Below are 24501 nucleotides of genomic sequence, written 5' to 3' on the forward strand. Positions count from 1 at the left end.
ATATAGCACGCAGCAGAGAACTGCTTCCTCTTCCCCCTGGCCTACATCCATCCCATCATCCCCCACAGCACAGAACACATCCTCCATCTCCTCCAGGTTTACCAAGAGATCCGCCTCCTTATTAGGGAAAACATATTCTGCACAGAAATTCTCCTTTAGTCCTACTTTAAAACAGCTTTTATCCATACAAAACACCTGTACGAAGCACACTTAAGGTTAAAATAACAACACACTGAAATGATTACATGCTAATTATCTCCACTCATGCCACTGTTTTCTGGTAATTAAAACCAGTTTTTGAAGCGGCTATATGTTTGAACCTTTGCAAAGGGGTATGCATTGCATGCGTGTTTGTGTGTGTTATGTGTGTGCCTGTGTGTGCAATCACTCTGTATTTCAATGGGGGCATACGCGTGTGGGTGTGCATGGATAATTGTTTGTATACTTGTGTGTGTTTGTCTGTGTGTGTGCTTCTGCATGTGGCATGTATGGAAATGTGTGTGTGTGTTTGCATGTGTGCATTTGTGTGTGTATGTGTGCATGCATATGTGTGTGAGTATGTATGGGTGTGTGAGAATGTGTGTGTGTGTGTGTCTGTGTTCTTGTTGGTGTGCACGCCTGCATGTATGGGTGTGTGTGTGTGTGTGTGTGTGTGTGTGTGTGTGTGTGTGTGTGTGTGTGTGTGTGTGTGTGTGTGTCTCTCTATTTGGACCCTTTACAGGCTCCCAGGCCTGAATCTGTCAGCACAGAAGAAGCACTGGAGGAACCAGAGCTCAGCCCCAGAGACGTGCAACAGACGGCAGGAGAGACAGCAGCGGCCAACATGAAAGGGATGGGGGGAGGATGAGAGAAAAGGAAAGGGAGAGAGGTCCATTAATCAATTGCGACCACAAGCATACCTATGTGGTGTACAGCCTCCTATGGGCATGCTCTCTTAGTCTTCCATACTATAGCATGCAGTGGACGACAAGTTTCATTGCAGCAAATGCAGGCAAAATATGTCCACATGCCATTTCCATGTGCATATTAAACAAGTGTGTAACAAACTTTGCAAGTTGTTAAGCCGTAGACAAATAGAGAATGGCCGCTAGCCTCACCTGCTTCGCGCAGAGACGTCTCCCTGCAGGCTCGGTTGGATTGCCATCCAATATTTATCTTTAAAGGTAATCTATAAGTGCTTTGGAACAGGTGACCAGGAGATCGAAGCCCCCCCTGACGGTGTGTAAAGCTAGCTGGACGTCCAGTACACTACACCGGAACATTATGTCTGCTTCACAGTCCTGTGCATGGTGCTCACCTTCAGTCGAGTGCCAGTAGTATTCTATTGTTGTCTAAAAAATAGATTTAAAAGCAGTCACAGAGCGGTTATGTTTTTCAGTTTTGTTCTTTATTCTGCTGACCATTTAGCTTTAGGAATTCATGCATACCAAAAACATGGTTCAATTGTTTGGATTAGGGTATTTTACCAACACTGGGTACATCCTGTGATGTCCTTGTTTGCTGTGCAGAATAACAATACACGATGGATGCTGCATGTTACCCCAGTGTATGGCGGCCTATATTGTGGGACAGTATAGGAAAATAAGGAGCTGCAATAACAACAGGAGGCGATGTGCAGAGGAAATACAACAGCATGTGGCCCAGAGGTCTGAACACGAACGTTTCCTATTAATAATAAACTCCCAGTCAGAACCTGCTGGCTGCCGCCAAGACTTGCTGAAATGATCAGATCATTCAATACACTGCAGCACACAGTGTGTCGAGCGGTGGAGATGCACGTACCAACACGTACGTACCACACGCACTCTTACAGGTACACACACAAACACACTCACGCACACACACACACACACACCCACACACACACACACACACACACACACACACACACACACACACACACACACACACACACACACACACACACACACACACACACTCGGAATAATCGGATCTATGTGGAAATCTGTTGTATGCTCTATTCACTAAATTAAATAAAACTAAATGCTGATATATTTTTCCTGCCATTTTCTGAAGATTGTAAAAGTTGTAACATTTTCGGGATCTGAGAGCTGAGAAATATGTAAATCAATTGTACCAAGAAAGGGTAGCAAAAGGACAAGGTCCCGAGGAATACCAAACGATGGTGTGGCTGCTCAGACCGCAGCACACTGACCCAGCCATAAACCCCCAGGAGAATTAACGATCCAGGAAACAGAAGAGGAGGACGACAAAGGAGAACCAAAACAACTAGCGAGGAGCTGAGCGGTGGAACCCTGGGCGCGTGACGAGGTAAATAAACAACAGGCGAGGAAGTGCGACGACGAGCAACGACACCACGCACGTTGGCGATCAGAGAGGTCGAGGAAGGACGGCAGCGAGTGGAAAAGGAGGTGATTTCCCCCAGTAAAGGAGAGAGATGGAGACAGAGAGAGGGAGAGAACGAGAGCACAGGACTGGATCACCTGGGACTCGTCTGTACTTACTCAGTGAAGTGCTGCGACTGCTTGATCCGTCTCCTTGAGACTATGTGCTGCACCTCATATCCCAGGAAGGACATACACTAAGCCTACACCCTAAACACGCTGCTATCACTGAGTCACACACACAAAACACACACGCTACAATCCCTTCAACATCTCCAGTTCACACGTATAGGAACTGCTTCTGGCGCAACAGAATAATCAACCCTCCCCCCTTGATCAGACCTACCTCTCTCTCTCTCTCATCATCTCTCTCTCTCTCTCTCTCTTTCTCTCTCTCTCTCTCTCTCTCTCTCTCTTTACCCCCAATACTCCATCACGCCCAGTCTTTGCAGACTCGCGGCTCGAGGAAACTTCATCGTTAACAATCGGGGGCAAACTATAGTTCCACAAGCAGGTTATTTGGGCTGGGGGGTTCTGAAGAGCAAATCCCCCTCCACACACACACACGGACACACAAACACAAACACACAGTCACTCAAACACACACACAGAGCGGGCTGATGTCTTATACATACATCTATTGCTATGGCAGCGTTCAGCTCCTTTATTCCACTGCAGGAGTGAGTCATACTCCGCTGCTCTGGGAACCCCACCCCGGTCTCCAAGCAGCAGAAACTTTCTGTTTCCTCACATCAGCCGCTACAGCCCATGCAACACCTATGCAGTCGTGCAGCACAGTGGGATGCTTCTCGAGCGGCCCCTTCATTTGGCGATACAAAGAGGGGCTGTCTCTTAGCGCATGTGCTCTGCTCGTTGAACACAGAGATGAAGGTGGGTGTGTGTGTGTGAGAGAGCAGCCGAGGAACGTGCCACATCTCCCTCCTGCCAAAAGGCCCGCGGGTGGGATTCATGCATCGCTTTGACATCACACAATGTGAAATATCCATACTGATCCCCCCCCCCCCCCCCCCCCGACTGAACGAGATCACTAGCGTTTCCTCCATCATTGCATTAATTTAACAGTGTTCTTCGCATTAACTATACGTATCAATGCTGCACACGTATAGCATTTCTCTCCCACTGTCACCATCAAGCAGCCGAAGCAAAGAAGACTAGAGTCCCGTCGCTTTACAGTTTGTTGAAATAGTTCATGCTGGCATAAAGGTGTCTAAGCTCAACCCTGATGGCAGTCGCTGGAACTCCCAATGCATGGAGGGATGCTGGGAGTCCAGTATAAAGACTGAGCCTTACGCCTCATGCCCACTGCACCGTCAGTCAAAGGACGTCGGAAGGCTTGGCTGACGGATGGGGGAGCTTTCCGGGGTCGTATGAGCCCGAGACATTGCACACATTTGCATTCGCGATCTGATTGGATGACGGATCCGTCGCTGCCGAAAAAGTTGACATTTTTTCAACTTTTTGACGGAGCGAACAGATCCACAATGCATTGCGCGTCCGTCCCCATTCAAAGTCAATGGGGATCAGTCAACGGACGGAGGCAGTGGGCACAAGGCGTTAGTCCTGAGTGGCCCTGTTACCAGTCGGCCAGGTCATTCAGGCCTGTTATCTTGTGGCACATCTTTCCCCCTTTTACGTATCACATCATAGGCAGGGAACCATGCTATACCCCATCACAGGCTATACACACACACACACACACACACACCAGTGGCGGCTGGTGGTTTTTAAAGTGAGGGAGGAAGGACTGCGCGCTTGGTTGCCATTGGCCTGCTTGCACTGTTGGTGTATGGTGGCATAAGAATGTGAGACTCAAGTTGTTTCAGGGTGTTTTGGTGAACTACAAAATAGCAGGGAGGGAGTTATGTGAATAAAATGTATACAAAGCCACCAGTGGCATCACTGTAATTTGAGAAGGAAAGGATGCAAAGCATATTAGTCAAATCAGGCCTACTATTGATTTGTAAAAGTAAATAAAGAAATCTGGGCCTATCATTGGGCCTATTTTTGCCCTCACTGACCGTAGGTATTTAGCTGTTTATTTTCAGTAACAATTGTTTTAAGAAAAGACTCAAGAACCAAAGTGATGCCATTTAAAATACATCATGCTCTGAATCATTCACTAACACCCTTTCCACAATATCAAACAGAGCGGTCAGAGTAACAAACTACTAAAAGAACAACAAGAACGGTAATGCTACCAGTTAGCCATGCGTACCTAGCAAACCATGTGGCACTCACAACACTGACGTTGCCATTACTTCTTGTGACCTTGATTTTGGGAAGTGGTCTACCTCTTTCTTTGGTCGCTAACTTAGCACTGTAAGTGAATGAATGGAATGATTTTTGTAACAAGACATTAACAATGTCCTCAGTTTCCAATGTTTCCATTGTGCATTTAGAATCTCGCTATCGCAGATTTCACTTGCTCTGCGTCTGCAGTGAGGATCGCGGCAATGCAGACCGGGTTTGTTATCGACAGCGTTGCCAGATTGGGCAGATTTCCCGCCCAATGATCATTTTTCCAGCCTAACATGGTTAAAAGTAGCCCAATTGGGTGGGAAATCTGACCAATCTGGCAACACTGCTCAACATCCAGGGATCCTGCTTATTGGTTCATAGCGCAGACGGATAGATTTTTGCGCGAATCAGACCCCTTAAGGTCCCACCCACTCAGAGGAGGATTTTCCTCCTCTCTCCCATTGAAACCCATGTTATCCACCGGCCGCCAGTACTTTCGGGGAAATTAATGGGAGTGAACGGAGGCAAAGGGAGGACGTTCCTCCCTGAAGTAATTGGCGATAGGCAATAGGGGGTGCTAATGTCCCTTTACCCAGGGAAACGAACATTATATATTCAAAGGCAATAAAGTAGTCATATTTAAGGGCATTAATTCATTACAATAGTCTGGGCAATCTACATTTTTTATTCTCAACAATGTTAGGGAGGATCTTCCTCCCTCTCCTCAATGGAGAAGCCTCCACTGACACACACACACACACACACACACACACACACACACACACACACACACACACACACACACACACACACACACACACACACACACACACACACACACACACACACACACACACACACACACACACACACACACACACACCCATCCACGCGCACACACACATTTAGTGTTGGCATTATGTTTTACGGGCCTCAGTTGTCATTGGAGGGAAACAAAGAGAGAGGAAACAAATGCTACCATCCAGGGGAGAACTCGTCCACTCCATGCAGAGGACGGGCAGCCTATAACGGGGCATAAACTTCAAGCCATGAGGATAGAGTGTATCAAAGCTCAATTGAGATTCAAGGGGGGGCTGAGGCGTCTCATTCAAAGAATGAGCAGGTAGGTTGTTGTGTACCTCTCGGTTGGGAGTCGATGACCTTAACCAAGACGCTTGGCTGCCCATTCACATACTGCTGTCGCATGAACACACTGTCTGTTCATTTTAAATGGTGAGCGGGTGCGTTGACATGGCTGATGGGTCCGCCATTACCCCTCAATACTGGCTTGATGCTCAAAGAATATCCTTTATCATCTGACAAAGATATTAAATCAAATCGATTTTACATTTGACTATTAGTGATGAATGCTGTGACTATAAAAACTAAACACACGTCTTTAATTTGTTTTCATTTATCGAATTTGGACATGCAGGCTTCACGTTTAATTATTCTCAATTCTATTTAATTGTTTCAGTTTCAGAGATTTTATTTTTTCAATTACAGCACATCTTAGCCTGGATGCTTCCTTGACCTGAAAGCATTAATTAAAAATCTAGGCTGGTTTGGGATTTCAATAGAACATATTGCTTCCTTCAAGGAGCATACTGCACTCTGCTGGACAATGTTATAATTGCAACCGTGGCAGATAAACGGCAATGCATAAGATACTAATCAGATACCTCCAAGTATGTTGACGCATCTGCAAACAGAACCCCCCCCCCAGACAGTAGAGAATTCTTCAGTCCTTGACCTGTAATGGGCCATGTGTTTGTACTTCAACTCAATTGGCAAGAAGTTTAAGCAATTTGACCTGTAGACTCCTCAAATTGTATTCTATTTGATTCAATTTGATTTCAACAGCAATCTCATCCGTAAGCCATGCTGGTTCAAAGAATGCAACAACATCATCAACAATCAACCATCAACAGCCATATATATATAACATAAAGACAAATGCATTGTTTTGTCGTTTTTACCGGAAGCAGGAGAGCATATTCTGGGCCCAAATGGTTTTATCTAATCCAGCACCAGTCCATCAGCATTGCTATGGTTGAACTCCTCAGTGGTCTGCCACCAGACACTTCCACAATGTGGTCAATACAGTAGGGTTTACATGTCCTCAGAATGATGAAGCGAAACAGTAGAAGAGAGCTGAGGAGATACCTGGCGTTTGATGAAGCTGGAGGTGGTGTCAGAAGACGTGCTGCCATCTGAACGTTTGAAACGACTCTTCCTTTTAGGTAACTTTCTGGGTATCTGGAAAACAACATACATGGAAGGGCATAAGTTTAACTAAGCTGACAGACAGACAGACGGACGGACGGAAAGACAAAATGACCAACGGACAGACAGACAGTTAGATAGAGAGATAGTCAGACAGACAGACAGACAGACAGACAGACAGACAGACAGACAGACAGACAGACAGACAGACAGACAGAGAGAGGGAGGGAGAGAGAGAGAGAGAGAGAGAGAGAGAGAGAGAGAGAGAGAGAGAGAGAGAGAGAGAGAGAGAGAGAGAGAGAGAGAGAGAGAGAGAGAGAGAGACATAGATAGATACATCATGTTTTGGGCAATAGGCCTAATATATAGGTCCGTTCAACCCGGAGGTTGAGGGGGTACATTTTATGGGGAATATTATGCATGATGATGAAGAAAGCTGATATGCAAAGGATAGATATAGCTCTAAGAATCCTCATAGACATCCATATTATTTATATATATATATAACCGTATTGACTCAATTGACAGTGTTCGCTAAGGCCTTGTATAAAAATAGGCTACAGGTGAGTACAACTCATGTTTACACTTTCAGGCCAATCATTACAAGGGTTCTTATTCATTGTATTAATTTAATAATCCGTTGGCTTTAGAGGGGACACGTTGAAATAAATAATAAATGTTCAATGCAGAATCGACACGGCCTGAGATGCGATTCAAAGAGGTACAAATATAGATCCAACGAGGTGGTAGGATACTCTATCTCATGGCCGTATGCCATGGCATTAACACAATCAAACCATGCATATTCCTCATCCAGATCCAAGACGTGTTGCTACCAATCTGTTTAAACCGCGATCTCAAAGGCACGGAAAAAAAAGTAGCTCCGTCTTCCTTTCCAACAACAAGTAGCATGGACCGGATTGTGTCGATAGACACCTCCGGCGGCTCATGAGGAATCCATCCACACGCTTACCTGGAAATTGTGGGACTGGGGGCCGGTAGTCTCAGCACCAGTTACAGGGTCTACTGGAGATTTGGACATTTTGACTTGCACCATCTATTGGGGACGTGGGGAGGCGAGATGCACATCGAGAAACAAGGGATCCAAACACATCGATATGCAGTCGAGGAGGAGCGGAGGAGATGAGAGAGCAGACGCGGACAAACCTCCGCGATGTTCATGCGGGGTGACGCACAAGGCACCTCAACGCTAATGCACCTCTAAACGTCCCGATGCGAGGGGAGACCGTCTGTCACTGAGTGAGGGGGAACGGGAGGCTGAAATCACCGAGGAGGTCTAGACGCATCGTCGTTCGCACGCAGAGCCCCATGCAAACCCCAGGCCCGTGGACTGTGTACTCCCACACTGGCTCTCCTGAACCCACTGGGATCTCTCCCCCTCCACAAGTCTCTCTCTCTCTCTCTCTCTCTCTCTCTCTCTCTCTCTCTCTCTCTCTCTCTCTCTCTCTCTCTCTCTCTCTCTCTCTCTCTCTCTCTCTCTCTCTCTCTCTCTCTCTCCTCTCTCTCTCTCTCTCTCTCTCTCTCTCTCTCTCTCTCTCTCTCTCTCCTCTCTCTCTCTCTCTCTCTCTCTCTCTCTCTCTCTCTCTCTCTCTCTCTCTCTCTCTCTCTCTCTCTCTCTCTCTCTCTCTCTCTCTCTCTCTCTCTCTCTCTCTCTCTCTCTCTCCTCCAACCCTCTCGTTGGCTGCTTGCCGTTTGTTATGTTTCGCCTCCTCCCACCTTGCCTCGGCTATAGGCTCCATCCAGTCACTGTGTGGTTATATAAAAGTAATATCGCAACTTTTCCCCTTGTATTGGACTGTATTCCTTTGCAACTTTTTACAAATAAAGAGGGTAAAATAATAAAACAGATTAGAAAAGAACAGAAAAAACGTATGATATATTATAATACAAGAAACACCTAGAATACAATAAAACAGAATATAAATGCATATAATATAATATATAAAACAATAGAATAGAAAATAAAAACATAATGGAATAGAACAGAGTAGAATATATTAGCATGCAATTTAATACAATAGAATGTAGAATATAATAGAGATTATAGTAGCGTAGAAGGTCCCTGCCTGGTGGCAGCGAACATGGCTGAGCCCTGAGCAAACACCAGTTTATTTACTCGACCGTTTCTCTTCCTCTTGCCAAAATTGATTCCATGTTTCAGCGTAGAAGAAGTGGCAGTCGTTCCCAAATGAATCAAATTGAAAATGTTATTGACCTGGTGTGATCAGTAATAACGGATTTGTTTTCCTCCCTTTTCAAATTCTCTCCTATAGGGGATGGTCATTGCGGCTATTATAATGCATAATATTTTATATGTTTACAGAGTTGAACTCGAATTTGTTTGTAGTGCACAACATGTAATGTTATTACCCATACTACTTGGGTAATACTACTATACCCATAATACTTGACAATTCATAGGGTCGATCTATATGACAATTATGCTGTGGTCCTGGGCTTTCCGCAGTACCCGCTACGACCACCAGAGGGAGCATCGAGTTACTAAAAGTGGGACTAGTATAGCGTGTGAGCGACGGCGGCGCGTCTGAGAGAGAGAGAGAGAGAGAGAGAGAGAGAGAGAGAGAGAGAGAGAGAGAGAGAGAGAGAGAGAGAGAGAGAGAGAGAGAGAGAGAGAGAGAGAGAGAGAGAGAGAGAGAGGGAGAGAGAGAGAGAGAGTGAGAGTGAGAGTGTGAGAGAGAGAGAGAGAGAGAGAGAGAGAGAGAGAGAGAGAGAGAGAGAGAGAGAGAGAGAGAGAGAGAGAGAGAACCAGCAGCTTACCGGATTCTCCGTTTAATTCGGATCGCTCCACCACCCCTCGCCACTGTGAACGTCCCCGACGCAGCGTGCCGACCCGGGCCTGTCTCTCCCGCGATCGGATGGTCTCATGCGGTCTCGTTGGAAAACAAGAGGAAGATGTTCACGGTGAGTCCGAGTACATGAGCAGTCAGTGCTTCTGGTGCACTGCAGGCCCACATGTATGTTGTCAAACGTCCGTCTGGATGCTGTTGTTGGGGGAACTATTGGAGGCCTATATGCTTATGTCAGTGGATCGTTTGGTCCAAGTGGGTATTCATGAAAATGATTACAATGCCCAATCCAGCCGCGCGCCATCTCTGTTCCCAGCGGCAGCAGAGGAAGAAGAGCCCTGCATGTTTTCCACTGATGCTCAGTTACACGTTTCTGATTGGCGACGCATTACATGCATCCGATGAGTCGCGTTTATTTTTTCCATTATTTAAGCAAACAAACATCATGGCCGTTTCGTAAACACCGTTGTATCTCTGTTCTCTATTCGTTGCAGACCGTGGGCCTACTTAACGTCCCGATGCTCGAATCGGTACCGTTTCAATGACATTACTTCAGAGACGTGTTTATAAATAAGGCTCAGCGTCCCTCATTCCTGACCCATCCGCTAATGGATGCTGTGGAATGTGACACAGGCACGTTTTCTCAAGCTGCCTGCGCCTGCATCGTTGGCTCATGATGGTAAAAAAAAAAACACTAACGGAATCAGCATTAATGGTGACATGTTGTAGGCTATGCGTCCAAGTTGGAGCAGTGGACGCTGATCGCCACCACAGGGTTGTTTCCCCGCTATAGTAGTCACACACAGAGGCCATCCTGTTATGTAACGAGGAGCCTACGCTATCTGAACGCGGGCAAGGCCTCTGCATGGAATGGTATGTTGTATTGCAAATGGTTGAAACACAATCAAAAAATATGCCAGCAGCACCAGCATCTTACGGGTTAGTTATTTGCAGTGGCTTGCCCTCCACCGCCCCCCCCCTTAAGGCTATAGAAAAGTGATATAGCGATCGGACTGTATTCCCTCACTGCCTACGAATGATGAAGCAGAGCAAAGCCTACGACTGCCTTATGCTAGGATGGTTTGTGGATCTAGTGTGTGTGTGTGTGTGTGTGTGTGTGTGTGTGTGTGTGTGTGTGTGTGTGTGTGTGCGTGTGTGTGCGTGTGTGTGTGTGTGTGTGTTTGTGCATGCGTGCGTATGCATTCGTGTGTGTGCATGTTAGTGTGTTTCTGTTTTTGTGTGTGTGTCCTGCTATCCAGTTGAAAATGTCCTCTCAATAGCCTTTCCCCTTTCCTCTCCCTCCCTTTGCAAGCGTTAGCAAGGAGACCTCAGATCAGACTGCAGCCGAGAGCAGGCGAGCAAACACAGCCGACATGCAACAACCACCACGACATTTGCAACGGGGGTAAAAACGCGTTGCGAATGTCGACCTTGTGCGCGGGAATGGGGGACGCCTTGGTTTTGGGATGAGCCTCGAGGTGCCCCGTATTGAAATTGACCTGATCCTGTTGGAGCAATTGACACATTGAATAGAGACGAAGCAACGGCGATATTTTTTTTTTTTTGCTTAAATAGCGCAGCATGCTCTCCGATACGCGCGTCTGTTCACGCTCTCCGTCCAATAAATAAATAAATAAATAAATGAGTATATGGAAGCCTATTAGTTGGTTGTGTTTTTATCTTCACTAATTGGAGCTCCGGTCATAATTTTGGGTCCGATAACGTAAGATGATAACCGAGGTATGGTTCTGTACGAGAACAACAACACAAAACTGCTACTCGAAATGATGATGAAATAATAACATGATGGGTTCCATAATCGAGCAATAAAATGACATCTGCCGTGTAGCAAGAATCATGAATCATACGCATATATTTCATAATACAGCAGGCAAAATAAACGATACAGCACATATCGGCTTAAATTTTGACCACACTAGTGAATATGAGGTGTATGAGACCAAGGTCCTTAAAAAACTACAAGGGTGTCACGTGTCTATATGATTGTGAACGATACTTATCACTGTGTGCGGTTAAGTTGAAATAGCTTAATAGACTGTGTGTTTTCAAGGAACACAGTCCGATTTCCTAGTGTTATGTCAGTGTGTTACCCATCCCGGACGTTTTGTGTGTTGCCCATCCCTCCCGTTTTGTGTGATGAAACAAGGCAAGAAAAACAAAGGAAATCATCCCCAGGAAATGTGTTGCTATGCCATAAACACTTTTCCCATTCATGAATGACATCCAGCCAAGTTAGGAAGCTGTACTACATTTCCATGGTGAACACATCCGCTTTGATAACAGTTTATAAACGATCTGAAAGGGGTGGCAACGGAAGACGACCATGCCCTTCGTTCTGATCTGATAGGCCGAGAGGATCTTCATGTTGTGTTGTTGTTTCTGGTCCCTCCCCACCAGAGCGAGCGGGGGCCTCGGAGCTAGATGCGGCGCAGGGGGCCGGCCTCCTCATTAACCTTCTGTCTCCCACCGCTGGCTCTGGGGTTGGCGTGAGGTGTCCCGCGCCCGGGTCAGAGCTACAAAGACGCACCACCCACCGCTCTCGATACCGTAACATCTGCCCAGAGGGATAAATGAGAGGACCGGCCGGAGAACGACGGGCGGCAGCGGGCACGCGATCCCCAACAGGTACCGCCCCCCCCCCCCCCCGCCCCCCCCGTCCCCCCTGTCCCCCTGTCCCCCTGTCCCCCTGTTCCCCTGTTCCCCGGTACGTTGTGTGTGTCTGGGGAGTCGCCTGGCCGGAGGTCGGTCAGACACGGCCCGGGTATTGCTTTAGCATTCAGAGGCTCTTAGTGCCGCCTGGGAACCTTCAACGTAGACGCACGGGCGAGGATAACGCAGGTAGGATCTGAGGGCGTTCAGCGTTAGGTGAACTGAGGACCTGAGGATGTGTCCAAGTGTCGCTGCAAATATAGCAGCAGCCTTCTCGGACATTCAGAAATGTGGGTTGAGTTCCATACTGTGAACACAGCCATAGATCCTTCTGTTTGTATCCTTCTCGACAAAGAAAGAAATGCCGGCCACTTGTAGATTCCACACAGCTTGAAGAAAAGGACAGTAAAAGCCCTCCTCAGATGTAAACAATGTCTGAACATCTGGGACCCCCAGCTGTATGTTGCTGCATGCCTTTAGTACCTGCTCTTCCTCTAAGCCCCCCCTCTGCTCTCTCTCCCCCCCCCCCCCACCCCCCGCCACAGAATGTCCTGGTTTAGTGGCTTCCTAGTCGCCAGAGTGGACGACCGCAAGACCGCGTGGGGGGAGCGCAATGGCAAGAAGTCCAAGCGGAAGGGCGGCTCATCCCTCTGCAACCCCCGCTACATGAGCTGCCTGCGGGACCCAGACGCCATGGACCCCCCCTCCGGCGCCCCCCTCCCCCAGCAGCCCCGCGGCGGCGGGGGCGTCGCCGGGGCGATGGGCGGCGGGGGCAACTTCGGCCACCGCTGCGGCTGGCAGGAGGACCACTACGGCAAAAGGGGCGGGGCCGCCGGCGAGGGCGTGGGCCTCAAGTCAGTCGACCTGGGCTTCGAGGACGGCGAGCGGAAGGGGGGCCGCAAGGGCGGCTGCAACGGCGGCAGCGGGGAGGTGGGGGACGAGGGCGGGGCCGGCGGCGGCGGCGGCGGCGGGGTGGTGAGCGCGGCCGACTGCTGGCTGCGCGTGATGCGCGTGTTCCAGTCCAAGAAGTTTCAGTCGCGCAAGCTGGAGCGGCTGTACCAGCGCTACTTCTTCCGGCTGAACCAGAGCTCGCTGACCATGCTGATGGGCGTGCTGGTGATCGTGTGCGGCGTGATGCTGACCTTCCACTGTGTGCACCTGGCGCCGCGCGCCGCGCCCCATGTGGCCTACGCCTCGGTGCTGTCCGTCGCCATGGCGCTGTTCCTGGCGCTCATGGTGGTGTGCAACCGCAACGGCTTCCACCAGGACTACATGTGGATGGTGAACTACCTGGTGATCGGCGTGCTGGTGTCGGTGCAGGTGCTGGGCGTGCTGACGGTGGCGCCGCGCAGCGCCTCCGAGGGCATCTGGTGGTCCGTGTTCTTCATCTACATCATCTACACGCTGCTGCCCGTGCGCATGCGGGCGGCCGTGCTCAGCGGGGCGCTGCTGTCCGTCATCCACGTGGTCACCACCTGGCAACTGAACCACGAGGACGCCTTCCTCTGGAAGCAGGTGAGGGGGCGGGGCTCTGGCGGTCCGTCCGTCTCTCTGTTAAGGGTTGGCTTAGCACAGGAGGAAGGGCGGGATGGCCGCTGGTTCGATCCCCGGCTCCTCCTTGAGCGTCGAGCCTTGCGTGGTTGACTCCGATGTGTTAATGTGCGTATGAACTGTTGTAAGTCGCATTGGTAAAAAGCGTCTGCTTAATGTAACTCTCATTTAATTGTTTACCGTGTCTGTGTGCACATCGACTGGCCACGAGCTTGTGCGAGAGGGTGATCTTATCGGATGACCAATCAGGAAGTAGCTGTCTGTTGTCGTCTGTTTGACCGTGACAGGGTCTTCTTGTGACTTTTATGGGAGACATTATTATGTAGCGAGAAGTCACACAGTCGGATTTGGAGTGCGAGTACAAATGCATGACCGAAGTGTGAAGAATGTATGAATACATTCAGCCATGAATTTGTCCGTGTGTTTGGACATGAATGGAGACACACAGATACACATGCACACCTTTTTGGATACAGTCGTGTGTGGCTTTACAGTGTCTGTGTATGCTCTTGCATGTTTGTGTATGTGTCTGTGTGTGTGTGTATGTGTATTGTTCTGTGTGTGGCTGTACAGTGTGTGCGTGCTCTTGCGTGTGTGTGTGTGTGTGTGTGTGTGTGTGTGTGTGTGTGTGTGTGTGTGTGTGTGTGTGTGTGTGTGTGTGTGTGTGTGTGTGACTGTGTGTGTGACTGTGTGTGTGACAACGGGAGGATGATGATATTAAACTGTGTCACCCTGGCCTCTGTGCTCTCACACAAGGCACGCTTTGTACTTTCCTCCCAGGGAGGGGTGGTGGTGATTGGTGCTGTTGTAGCGGTGACTGCAGTCCGTTTAGCCACCGTAACTGATGTGAAGCAGTTGGTCTCTATTGAAACAAGATACGCTCTGAAGTTATCAGGAGGCTGCTATGTGAAAACCACAGGGAGCGATAATGGGAATGTTTGCTCTAATTATCCTAGCGAGCTGGGGACATTTTTTTGCAGTCAGATATGTTTCCCGCCAGACTAGGCCGACGACATTCTACCAGCCCAAAATACGTACAAATAAACAACGCACAAACACGGATAAAGTACGTCATGGTACGATCAAACACCTGTCGGCGAATCCCAAACACAGGGCTTCACCGCCGCTCCTCCAAAACAGGAAGTGGATGTAACGTTCACCGTGCGTGTTTCCCCCCGCCCCCCGCCGCGCGATGTTTATGACATGCACGCAACACAGTTAATTACGCCGGCGTCGCCTTTGTTTGCCGTCGATAAGAAGGAATGAATGCCGTGAGATATGTACGGGGACGGGGCCAATGCTTTGCACTTCTAAGGGCCTGCGTGGACCGTGTGACACGGAGCGCCACGGTCTCATCAATCAGCGCATCACGCCCGTGTGAAAGTAGTTCCTCTTTCTCCAATAACTCATTAACCCAAGCAACGATATCCCTGTGCCGATGATGACCACCTCCTGTAGGTGTTGGGGACATGGAGCCAGGTGTCTCTTCTGAGGAGCCCGGTCTCTCTTCTTAGCAGCCAGGTCTCTCTTCTGAGGAGCCCGGTCTCTCTTCTTAGCAGCCAGGTCTCTCTTCTGAGGAGCCCAGTGTCTCTTCTTAGCAGCCAGGTCTATCTTCTCAGCAGCCAGGTCTCTCTTCTGAGGAGCCCGGTCTCTCTTCTTAGCAGCCAGGTCTCTCTTCTGAGGAGCCCAGTGTCTCTTCTTAGCAGCCAGGTCTCTCTTCTTAGCAGCCAGGTCTATCTTCTCAGCAGCCAGGTCTCTCTTCTGAGGAGCCCGGTCTCTCTTCTTAGCAGCCAGGTCTCTCTTCTTAGCAGCCAGGTCTCTCTTCTTAGCAGCCAGGTCTCTCTTCTTAGCAGCCAGGTCTCTCTTCTTAGCAGCCAGGTCTCTCTTCCGAGGAGCCCGGTCTCTCTTCTGAGGAGCCAGGTCTCTCTTCTGAGGAGCCAGGTCTCTCTTCTGAGGAGCCAGGTCTCGGGTGTTCCTTCTTCTCCTTCAGACTCTTGACTGTCTTTCTGTTGTTGTTTGTTTCTATCGTCATGCAAGCATGACTTCATCATTCTGAAGTCTGTTGAAAACGCTGGTAATTACTCATGCACATGCATGGAGTGTGCTTTGTTAGGCTTCCTATTTATTTATGTGTGGGGTTCACAAGGTAATACCTCAACACACGTATATCTTTGATTCTGCCTACCTTTTCATATGAGCGTATTTGTTTATTTTGCGACATAGTTTGCGTTTGTGGTGGAACAGGCAGGTGTATGTGTGAGATGTGGGCATTGAAAGCAGTCCAGTTCATCACACATGCTTGACCTTCTTGATTCGGGCATCTTGATTATGTATGTGTGTATTCACTCAGGGAGGGGGGGGGCTGCGAGCAGCCGTATGCTGGGATAAAACGGAACGGAACAGAAACAGCATGACCACATGGAGCGGCTTAAAAAACAGATCTACAATTATTATCTCTGTGTTTTTTTGGTAGTAGTAGATTTCTTCTTTCAATTGTCCTCAGATCCACTGCAAACAAAGCCAGTGCAGGGCTTTGTTTGATTAATTCAGAGAACAGGCAGCCACATGCTAAAGCTGAACAATATTATCAATGTGAAGACCTGGTAAGCGTGTTACATTTTCAACCTGACTGAGCAACTGCCCATCGCCCCTTGACCAGACCTGAAATAGCAACCACAACGACAACAACAACAACACCAAAAGGGAAAGGAATCGTGACACTGATAGTTTCCTCCAGCATTTTATATTATTCCTTTGCACAAAATTAGAAATAATATAAATTATACATGTAGTTCTGTTTTAAACCCGCCTCGAAATCATCTGCTAACATATGAGGCAGCCAATCAGGATCACTTAAATATTTTGTGGACATGTTTGATGTTGATTTTTTGTGTAAACCATTATTTATTTATTTTATCTCTTCAAACTATTAACAACACACAAACGCACAGACACACACAAACGCACAGACCCACACACACACACACACACACACACACACACACACACACACACACACACACACACACACACACACACACACACACACACACACACACACACACACACACACACACACACACACACACACACACACACACACACACACACACAAGCCGTTCGTTCTGGCAGTTGTTGTCAATGTAAAACAGTTTTTCTAGCTGCAAATAACAGTTGTTTAAAGAAAGCCATGGCCAATTTCCCCGCAATTTGTGGTTTATAAAGCATAATAATATTTGGAAATCCAAATGGACAATCTCCATTTTTATCCGACACATTTTGAAGGTGCAATTCTTATTATATACCATTAGTGTTACTTGGGTTGGGTTGCAAATAAGAAAAGAGAGAAAATGTGTTGTCTTCCTGTCATGGCTGTAATTGTCCACTAATCAGCTTAGGTCAATTAGCAACTCACACACACACACACACACACACACACACACACACACACACACACACACACACACACACACACACACACACACACACACACACACACACACCCACACCCACACCCACACACACACACACACACACACACACACACATCATACATTATGTACACAGACACGTCGCCAACACCCCCCTCCTTTGTTGTGTGTCAGCCACGGCCCTCCTCTTCCATTGAGGCCTCACACCACTGCGTCTTTCTCTTTGAAACCGGATGGTCAAGCATTGTCCCGTGTGCATTAATGATACATTTATTGTGTGAATAGCTCAGCCTAGCTACCGCCTGGGTTACCGTCCATTGGCTGTCGCTGTACGCCGGTAAGAGAATAGGTCAATGGAGTTGGAGTGTCACTGAAACAAACCGCTGTTGTGGAGCTGGCCCGCGCCGTGCGTGTTACAGAGTGCGGCGCTGACAACGGATGCGATTGTTAATTGGATGTTGTTGACATAAGTGCTGTGGGAGGTCAACGATTGGTTCCTGAAAGGGCCGAGCCCCTGGTGTTCCTTCTGACTGTTGCGTCACATGGAACAGCGTTATCACACGTCTGCGTCAGAGACACAGCCAGTGCACTCCGGCCCCATCCCCCCCTCCTCCATTCTCAACATGCATACGCATGCATGTATACACACACGCACACAAGCACAAACACAAACACACAGGTGCCCTCCCCCCTGGTTCAGCACTAAGATACCGAGGCAAGCTCCTTTCTGCATGTATTTTCTCATGTACTGGATGACTCAGTACCTAATGCAATTTGCCATAGATCTTTGGTCCCTGATCACAACAGAACCAGTGGTTGACGCCTTTAAAGCCCATTAGGCAACACAGGCAAGCGCGCACAGCCTGGCTGGGGGCTCAGAGAGGGCCCTCGTGGGGAGGGAGGGGAGACACTATCTTTAAAGAAGAGCAAATATGTGGTGGAATAGAATCCGATATTCTGACCATAAATAATTTGTGTGTTTAACGCGGCAGCAGCATTTTAACGAGGCTACCTGGCACATGTACACGAAGCTAAGTGTATGGTATATACACACACACCGTACAGATGTACAGCGTGTGCCTGTTGCTCATGTGGGTTTGGGAATGGTCGGATGCTATCCCGTAGCGATCACCTGGGGGTCGAGAGAGAGAGAGAGAGAGAGAGAGAGAGAGAGAGAGAGAGAGAGAGAGAGAGAGAGAGAGAGAGAGAGAGAGAGAGAGAGAGAGAGAGAGAGAGAGAGAGAGAGAGAGAGAGAGAGAGAGAGAGAGAGAGAGAGAGAGAGAGAGAGAGAGAGAGAGAGAGAGAGAGAGAGAGAGAGAGAGAGAGAGAGAGAGAGCTGTGGTGAGGGAGGAGTGTTAAGACAAGAGACTACCTATGGGGAAGAGAGAAGCATGTGGTCGGAGAAGTAGAATCCGATATTCTCTTCACAAAGTCCCGTCCACCGGTCGGCCGATAAATAATTTGTGTGTTTGACGCCGCAGCAGCCTTTGACCAAGGCCACCGGTCACATGTACACTGGGCTCAGAAGAGCACCTGTCACATGTACACTGGCCTCAGAAGAGCACCCTGGACCGGACTGCTTTCCATGCCCACATCTCACACGCCTGCCTGTTCGGCCACACACACACACAGACACACACACACTACGTCTTAAAATATACAAATACGCTCATATGCAATGGTAGACGGATTGAACGATGTGCTTGTGTGTTGAAGTGTTAGCTTGTGAACCCCACACATAAAGAAGTAGGAAGCCTGCACACTCGATGCATGTTCATGAGTAATACCGGCATCATTTAAGATTTTTCTTTCTTTTGTTTTCAACAGACTTCATATGAAGTCATGCCTGCAATGCGTGCCCTTTAGGACCGATAGAAACAAAGTGAATCCATCACAGGTGTTAACATCACTTCTGGGAATGATAATAAAGAAAGAAAAAGAAAAGCTTCTCCCTCCGTCTGCCTGTGTTCACTTGATCCAGCGGTTGCCAAGGAAACAAATCTGACTCAAGCAGTCAAAGCCCAGTTCAGGCTGTTGGTATACAGTGCTGATTACGAGTGCAGCAAAGACAAAAATGTAGGTCAAATGTAATTTCCCTTTTGGTGATTTTCTTTTACACAGGATTGTGTGCATGCAGAGCTGTCAATAGATAACACTTAATGGCGTAGAACCTTGTTGTGTTTCTCCTCCCCTTACCCCCTCGTACTAGTGAAATGGGCCAGTCCATATAATCAACCATGGGGATGACACGGGAGAGGTTATTTGAGTGATGGCAGGGGGAGGGGTAGGCACGAATGCACAGGATGTTGTTTACCAGTGGTCTGGTTCAGAAAAGCTTATCTCTGCTCCACTTGCACTGACATTTCGGCGTCGCTCTTCTTCTTTGTTGGCCCTGTTGAATTGTGGGGGCATGTGTTTTGAGTGGCCATGTAAAGACCTTGCAAAGGGAAGATTCAAAGGAATAAATCAGCCCGCCTTGGCCTTGTCCCTTTTCCTATATGTATCCCTAACTCATCATCATATCAAGGATTTCACAGGATTCACAAGAATTTTGACCTCGTGTCCGTCTTGCATATCCCTTCTCTGGACAGCCTTTATCAACCAGTGTTTTCCGTGCCATGCACAGCCCCCTCCTCTTTGTGTCAGCCTGATTCATTTCACATCAACGAACGTGCTTATGGAATCGTGAGGACAAGGTCGTTTTTTAGCGTATTGCCACCTCTTAAAAATAGCAACAGCAAGTTTAGGAACCCCGCCCAATGTCGGGACACTTTGTCAGTCACACCGTCTGCATGAAATCACACCGACGTGTTTCTTCAATGTCAGGCTAGTGCCATCGCGCTGCCCTGGCAAATATGGGAATAAATGGGACTATCAAAGTCAAAATGACCACATAGACAATCATTTATTGTGTATAACGAGTTTACCCGGGCTGTACAATATTTAATACATTGGACATAATTAGGCGTTTTATTATTAGGCATTGTTGTGATTCAGCAACTGTCCTTGACATGACATTAAGTAATGTTGTTATATGGTCATAGAAAGAAAGGTAATATTTGTCTATAGTTTTGTATGTAGTATTTGGCTAATTAATTCAATGAAACCTTTGCAGGACGACAGGAAATGCAATGCAAAACAGTTTTTTTAGAATTCATTTTCTGACTCCATAGAAGATATTTAACAATTATTCGCCGAAGGCGAAGTGAATAGAAGGTTCAGTGAATAGAAGGTCCGAAGGTTGAGGGGTCTATTTCCCAGTACTATTTCCCGCTATTCCCAACTATTCACGCTTATAATTGATATTATTAGCGTGACGAGACGACCGCAACAATATCCCGAGTTTGGGATCTCAATCATGGGACATTGCCCAATATCGCACCAATGAAATTATGCCATCTTAGGAGGTTCACGTATAGCATATACTAATACATATTATGTATAACATAAAATATACACAAGCCTGCATTGAGCTCAAATTGAAATGCAATAGCACAATATTTATATCCAATGCCTTTATATTAATAATGTGACTGCACACCCTGATACAGAAGTAATGGTGGTTAGGCTGAGAGCGATAAGGGTAATAAAATAATAAAGATATGATTGGATCTATTTATTGATTCAAGTCATTCTGCTCTCAATAGTATATCTCAATGAGAACAGAGAAAAAGAAAGATAACAAGAGTAATAAACATCACACATGTCTCAAATAGACATAGATTCTACTTCATATTTCATGGAGTATATGTAAACAAGGGTGTTGTCTTCACTCCTCTGACTGGGGGCTGGGGGCACCATTGTAAGGGGGAGAGCCACCCCACCAGTTGATTAATTCGTGCCGGGTCCGGTCGGAACACGGCGTGGGTCTTCCCAGATTGGCACCGGCCCCTAATGGATTGGATCCGTCACCTCCCATGTCCCAATCAAAATCTGTCAATAAATCTTGTGTCTGACATTTAATGTTATCTGTTCTGTCAATTACCTGTAACTTTTTAAAACCGCTTGTTTACCTTATTTGGATCTGAACTTTGGAGAAGAAAAGAGAGAGACTTGACCTGAATCACTCAGGGCACACAGGGTTGAGCGTGTGAGTTTTGTGCACGTGAACCAACGTTACTGCGATTTGAATCTATTATAATTCCCGTCCTAATCGTCATGTAGTATTTACTAGTAGGCTCCTTTGTCATGTCAGTCGATGCAACCATATTTGCAACCAGAGGTGCGCCGCATGTAGTGTTGTTTATTACGTTACTCTTGCTGAGTTATGCCAGGCCTGGTGCTCTGGAGCCTCTCTGTGTTCAGGGGCCTCCTGATTTACAAATGAGGCAGCGTCAGCGGCAGGTGGGGCCCGAGTCTTTATCTGCTGAGAGGTTCTGGCCGTTTCAGATAAGGACCGGCAGAAACCGTGTGTAGACACTGGTGCCTGGGCCTGAGTACACAAACCCCCAGCAGCTGGCTGGCACCGCACACACACACACACACACACACAAACACACACACACACACACACACACACACACACACACACACACACACACACACACACACACACACACACACACACACACACACACACACACACACACACACACACACACATATCGATAGATGTGCTTTCAACAAGCAAGCACATACACATCCTATACACACGCACACACCTATAAACACACACCCAGAGAGGTCTAAGTGGGAGAGAGAGAGAGAGAGAGAGAGAGAGAGAGAGAGAGAGAGAGAGAGAGAGAGAGAGAGAGAGAGAGAGAGAGAGAGAGAGAGAGAGAGAGAGAGAGAGAGAGAGAGAGAGAGAGAGAGAGAGAGAGAGAGAGAGAGAGAGAGCGCATTGAAAGAAGATTCAGAATGAAGAAGTGACACTTACAAGAGGAAGATAAGGGACCTGGGGGAGTTCTGCTTAGCGACAAGCAGGGGAGGCTCTGTTTAATAAAGCCTGATGTAACACAGATGTCCCAAGAAGTTCCAGATGTGTTTCAAAGTCAGACAAAAAAGGGAGCTTATGGATTTGCCTTGTATTGCACTACATAACCTTTAATCATTTATTTATTATCCTTTGTCCAGCTAAATAATTCTCTTCCCCCCTCCTAAGCACCACGCGCCCCAGTGTGTTTTCAGCCTCTAGACCCCCAGACGTCCACAGCAGAGAGAGTTTAAGAGATGGACGGAGTTCACTCAGCTGCAGCCATAGTGCACAGGTTGACGTGACAAAGGTATCCGGGGACCAGGGCGGGGGGGGGACAGGAAGCAGGCCGACGGGAGGGCGTCGTGCTGGGAGGCCTCGGCATACAGACGGAGCAAAGACCTTAAAGGGGAGCTTACAGTCACCGTGGTGCAGCGTTTGGGCAGTACACGGATAGTCTGCGTTAAGCCGGCGTTTTGCAGCCACGCTGCCGTGGATATCCAGTTTGTGCGTTCCACTAGCGGAGCTTGAAAATGTGCGACGTATGTACCAGATGAACCGCCGACCATAAATGTGATTGTGATATGTAAAAGGGATCGCACATATTGATGTCCCATCGCGAGGACCGCCAACATGTATGAAGTACAGGAGCATAGGAAATGTATTGGTCGTAACAGCGTTTTGGTAATTAATCATGGAATCATTTTTCATTATGGTTTGTTATTGACATCCTGTGATGCATTCGGACGTATAAGCCCTATAGGTGACCATCCGTCATGTAGCGCTCACACCGCACGGCATGACCCCAAACCGGGGGCTTCTCTGGTTGGATGTTAAACTAAGGATGTGTTTCTCTACGTTGGTAGGATGGCTCATAGAGTTTACCCCCCATATTCCTCAGCCAGGTCGTTCTCCTCCTTCTCCTGCACTCCTGCACCTTCTCTGAACCTCCGTGGGGGGTGATGGGTTGTGTGTTTGTGTGTGTGTATGTGTTGGGGGGGGGGGGGGGTCAGGTCTTTGGAGGGAGTCTGAGGAATGTGTGTGATAGTTGCTAAGTGAAAGCTGCACGCGCATCACTCACAGCCACACACAGATCTTCTTTCTCTCTCCCCTCTCTCCTTCTCTCCCTTTACCCACCTTCTATAAATATATCCCCTCTCTCCATCTACCCCCTCTTGCCTTCTCTCCTTCTCTCATATCTCTCACCCTCTATTACCCTGTACCCCCACCCGCTCTCTCTCTCTCTCTCTCTCTCTCTCTCTCTCTCTCTCTCTCTCTCTCTCTCTCTCTCTCTCTCTCTCTCTCTCTCTCTCTCTCTCTCTCTCTCTCTCGGTACAGGTGGACACTCGGGCTGATAGGATTATGACATTATGGATCTCTCTCTTGCGTACCATATCACATGCAAATAGTGACCATGATAACTACATTTAGATTTACATTTAGGGCATTTAGCAGACGCTTTTATCCAAAGCGACTTACGATAAGTATATTTGTCATAAGAAGTGCAACAATATATCGCTGTCGGTACAGTAAGGATGTTCATAGAACCAAGTGCAAGTACAACAATCGCTAGGCTAACCAATTCCCTGTGTTACAGCAATGATAGCAGCTACTGCAGTTGCTACACAGTTAAGTACTAATACAATACAACACAATACAATACAATGTTGCTACGCAACATTGCTACACAGTTAAGTACTATAATACAATACAACACTATACAATGTACAATGGTGGCCAGAAGGGGGAGGGTGGCTATGTAGAGTAGAGTCTTGAGCCTTTTTCGGAAGATAGTGAGCGACTCTGCGGTCCTGAGAACGGCAGGGAGCTCGTTCAGCGACTGAGGTCCCAAAACCGAGAAAAGTTGTGACTTTGCTGATCGACCTTTGCTAGCTCTTAGCGATGGCGGTACCAGACGTCCAGCTGAGGTAGTTGAGCGGAGGGATCGAGCTGGGGTGTGTGGCTTTATCAATGCTTGGAGGTAGGCAGGGGCAGTTCCATCGACTGCCTTGTATGCCAGTACCATTGTTATAAATTTGATGCAAGCTACTACAGGGAGCCAGTGGAGGTCCCGGAAGAGGGGAGTCAAACTTCGGTAGGTTGAAAACGAGGCGTGCTGGCGCATTCTGGATGTGCTGCAAGGGTTTAATCGCAGAGGCAGGAAGTCCAGCCAGGAGTGAGTTTCAATAGTCGAGGCGGGAGATGACCAGTGATTGGACTAGAAGCTGAGCTGCTTCCCTTGTGAGGAAGGGCCGGAT

The 24501-nt window shown here is 47.9% G+C and overlaps 2 protein-coding genes across 3 annotated transcripts in view; one reads left to right on the forward strand and one right to left on the reverse strand.

Moving 5' to 3' along the window:
* The window catches only part of cacnb3a (calcium channel, voltage-dependent, beta 3a), a 16640-nt gene extending 8357 nt beyond the window's left edge, over positions 1-8283 (reverse strand). Inside the window, exons 1-2 of one of the 2 annotated variants that reach the window (XM_030359851.1) lie at positions 7825-8283; positions 6792-6884 (exon numbers count right to left, since the gene is read on the reverse strand). In XM_030359851.1, the coding sequence (XP_030215711.1) occupies positions 6792-6884; positions 7825-7908 (177 nt within the window). In that variant the 5' untranslated portion in view covers positions 7909-8283. The remainder of the gene's footprint in view (positions 1-6791; positions 6885-7824) is intronic. The other variant, XM_030359859.1, reaches the window with a different exon arrangement.
* A 1297-nt stretch (positions 8284-9580) lies between these two features.
* LOC115545972 (adenylate cyclase type 6) overlaps positions 9581-24501 on the forward strand; it is a 35863-nt gene continuing 20942 nt past the window's right edge. Inside the window, exons 1-3 of the mRNA XM_030359517.1 lie at positions 9581-9794; positions 12098-12325; positions 12895-13864. Coding sequence (XP_030215377.1) covers positions 12896-13864 — 969 coding nt within the window. The 5' untranslated portion in view covers positions 9581-9794; positions 12098-12325; position 12895. The remainder of the gene's footprint in view (positions 9795-12097; positions 12326-12894; positions 13865-24501) is intronic.

Source organism: Gadus morhua, chromosome 1, assembly GCF_902167405.1.
Source record: "Gadus morhua chromosome 1, gadMor3.0, whole genome shotgun sequence".
Lineage (NCBI taxonomy): Eukaryota > Metazoa > Chordata > Actinopteri > Gadiformes > Gadidae > Gadus > Gadus morhua.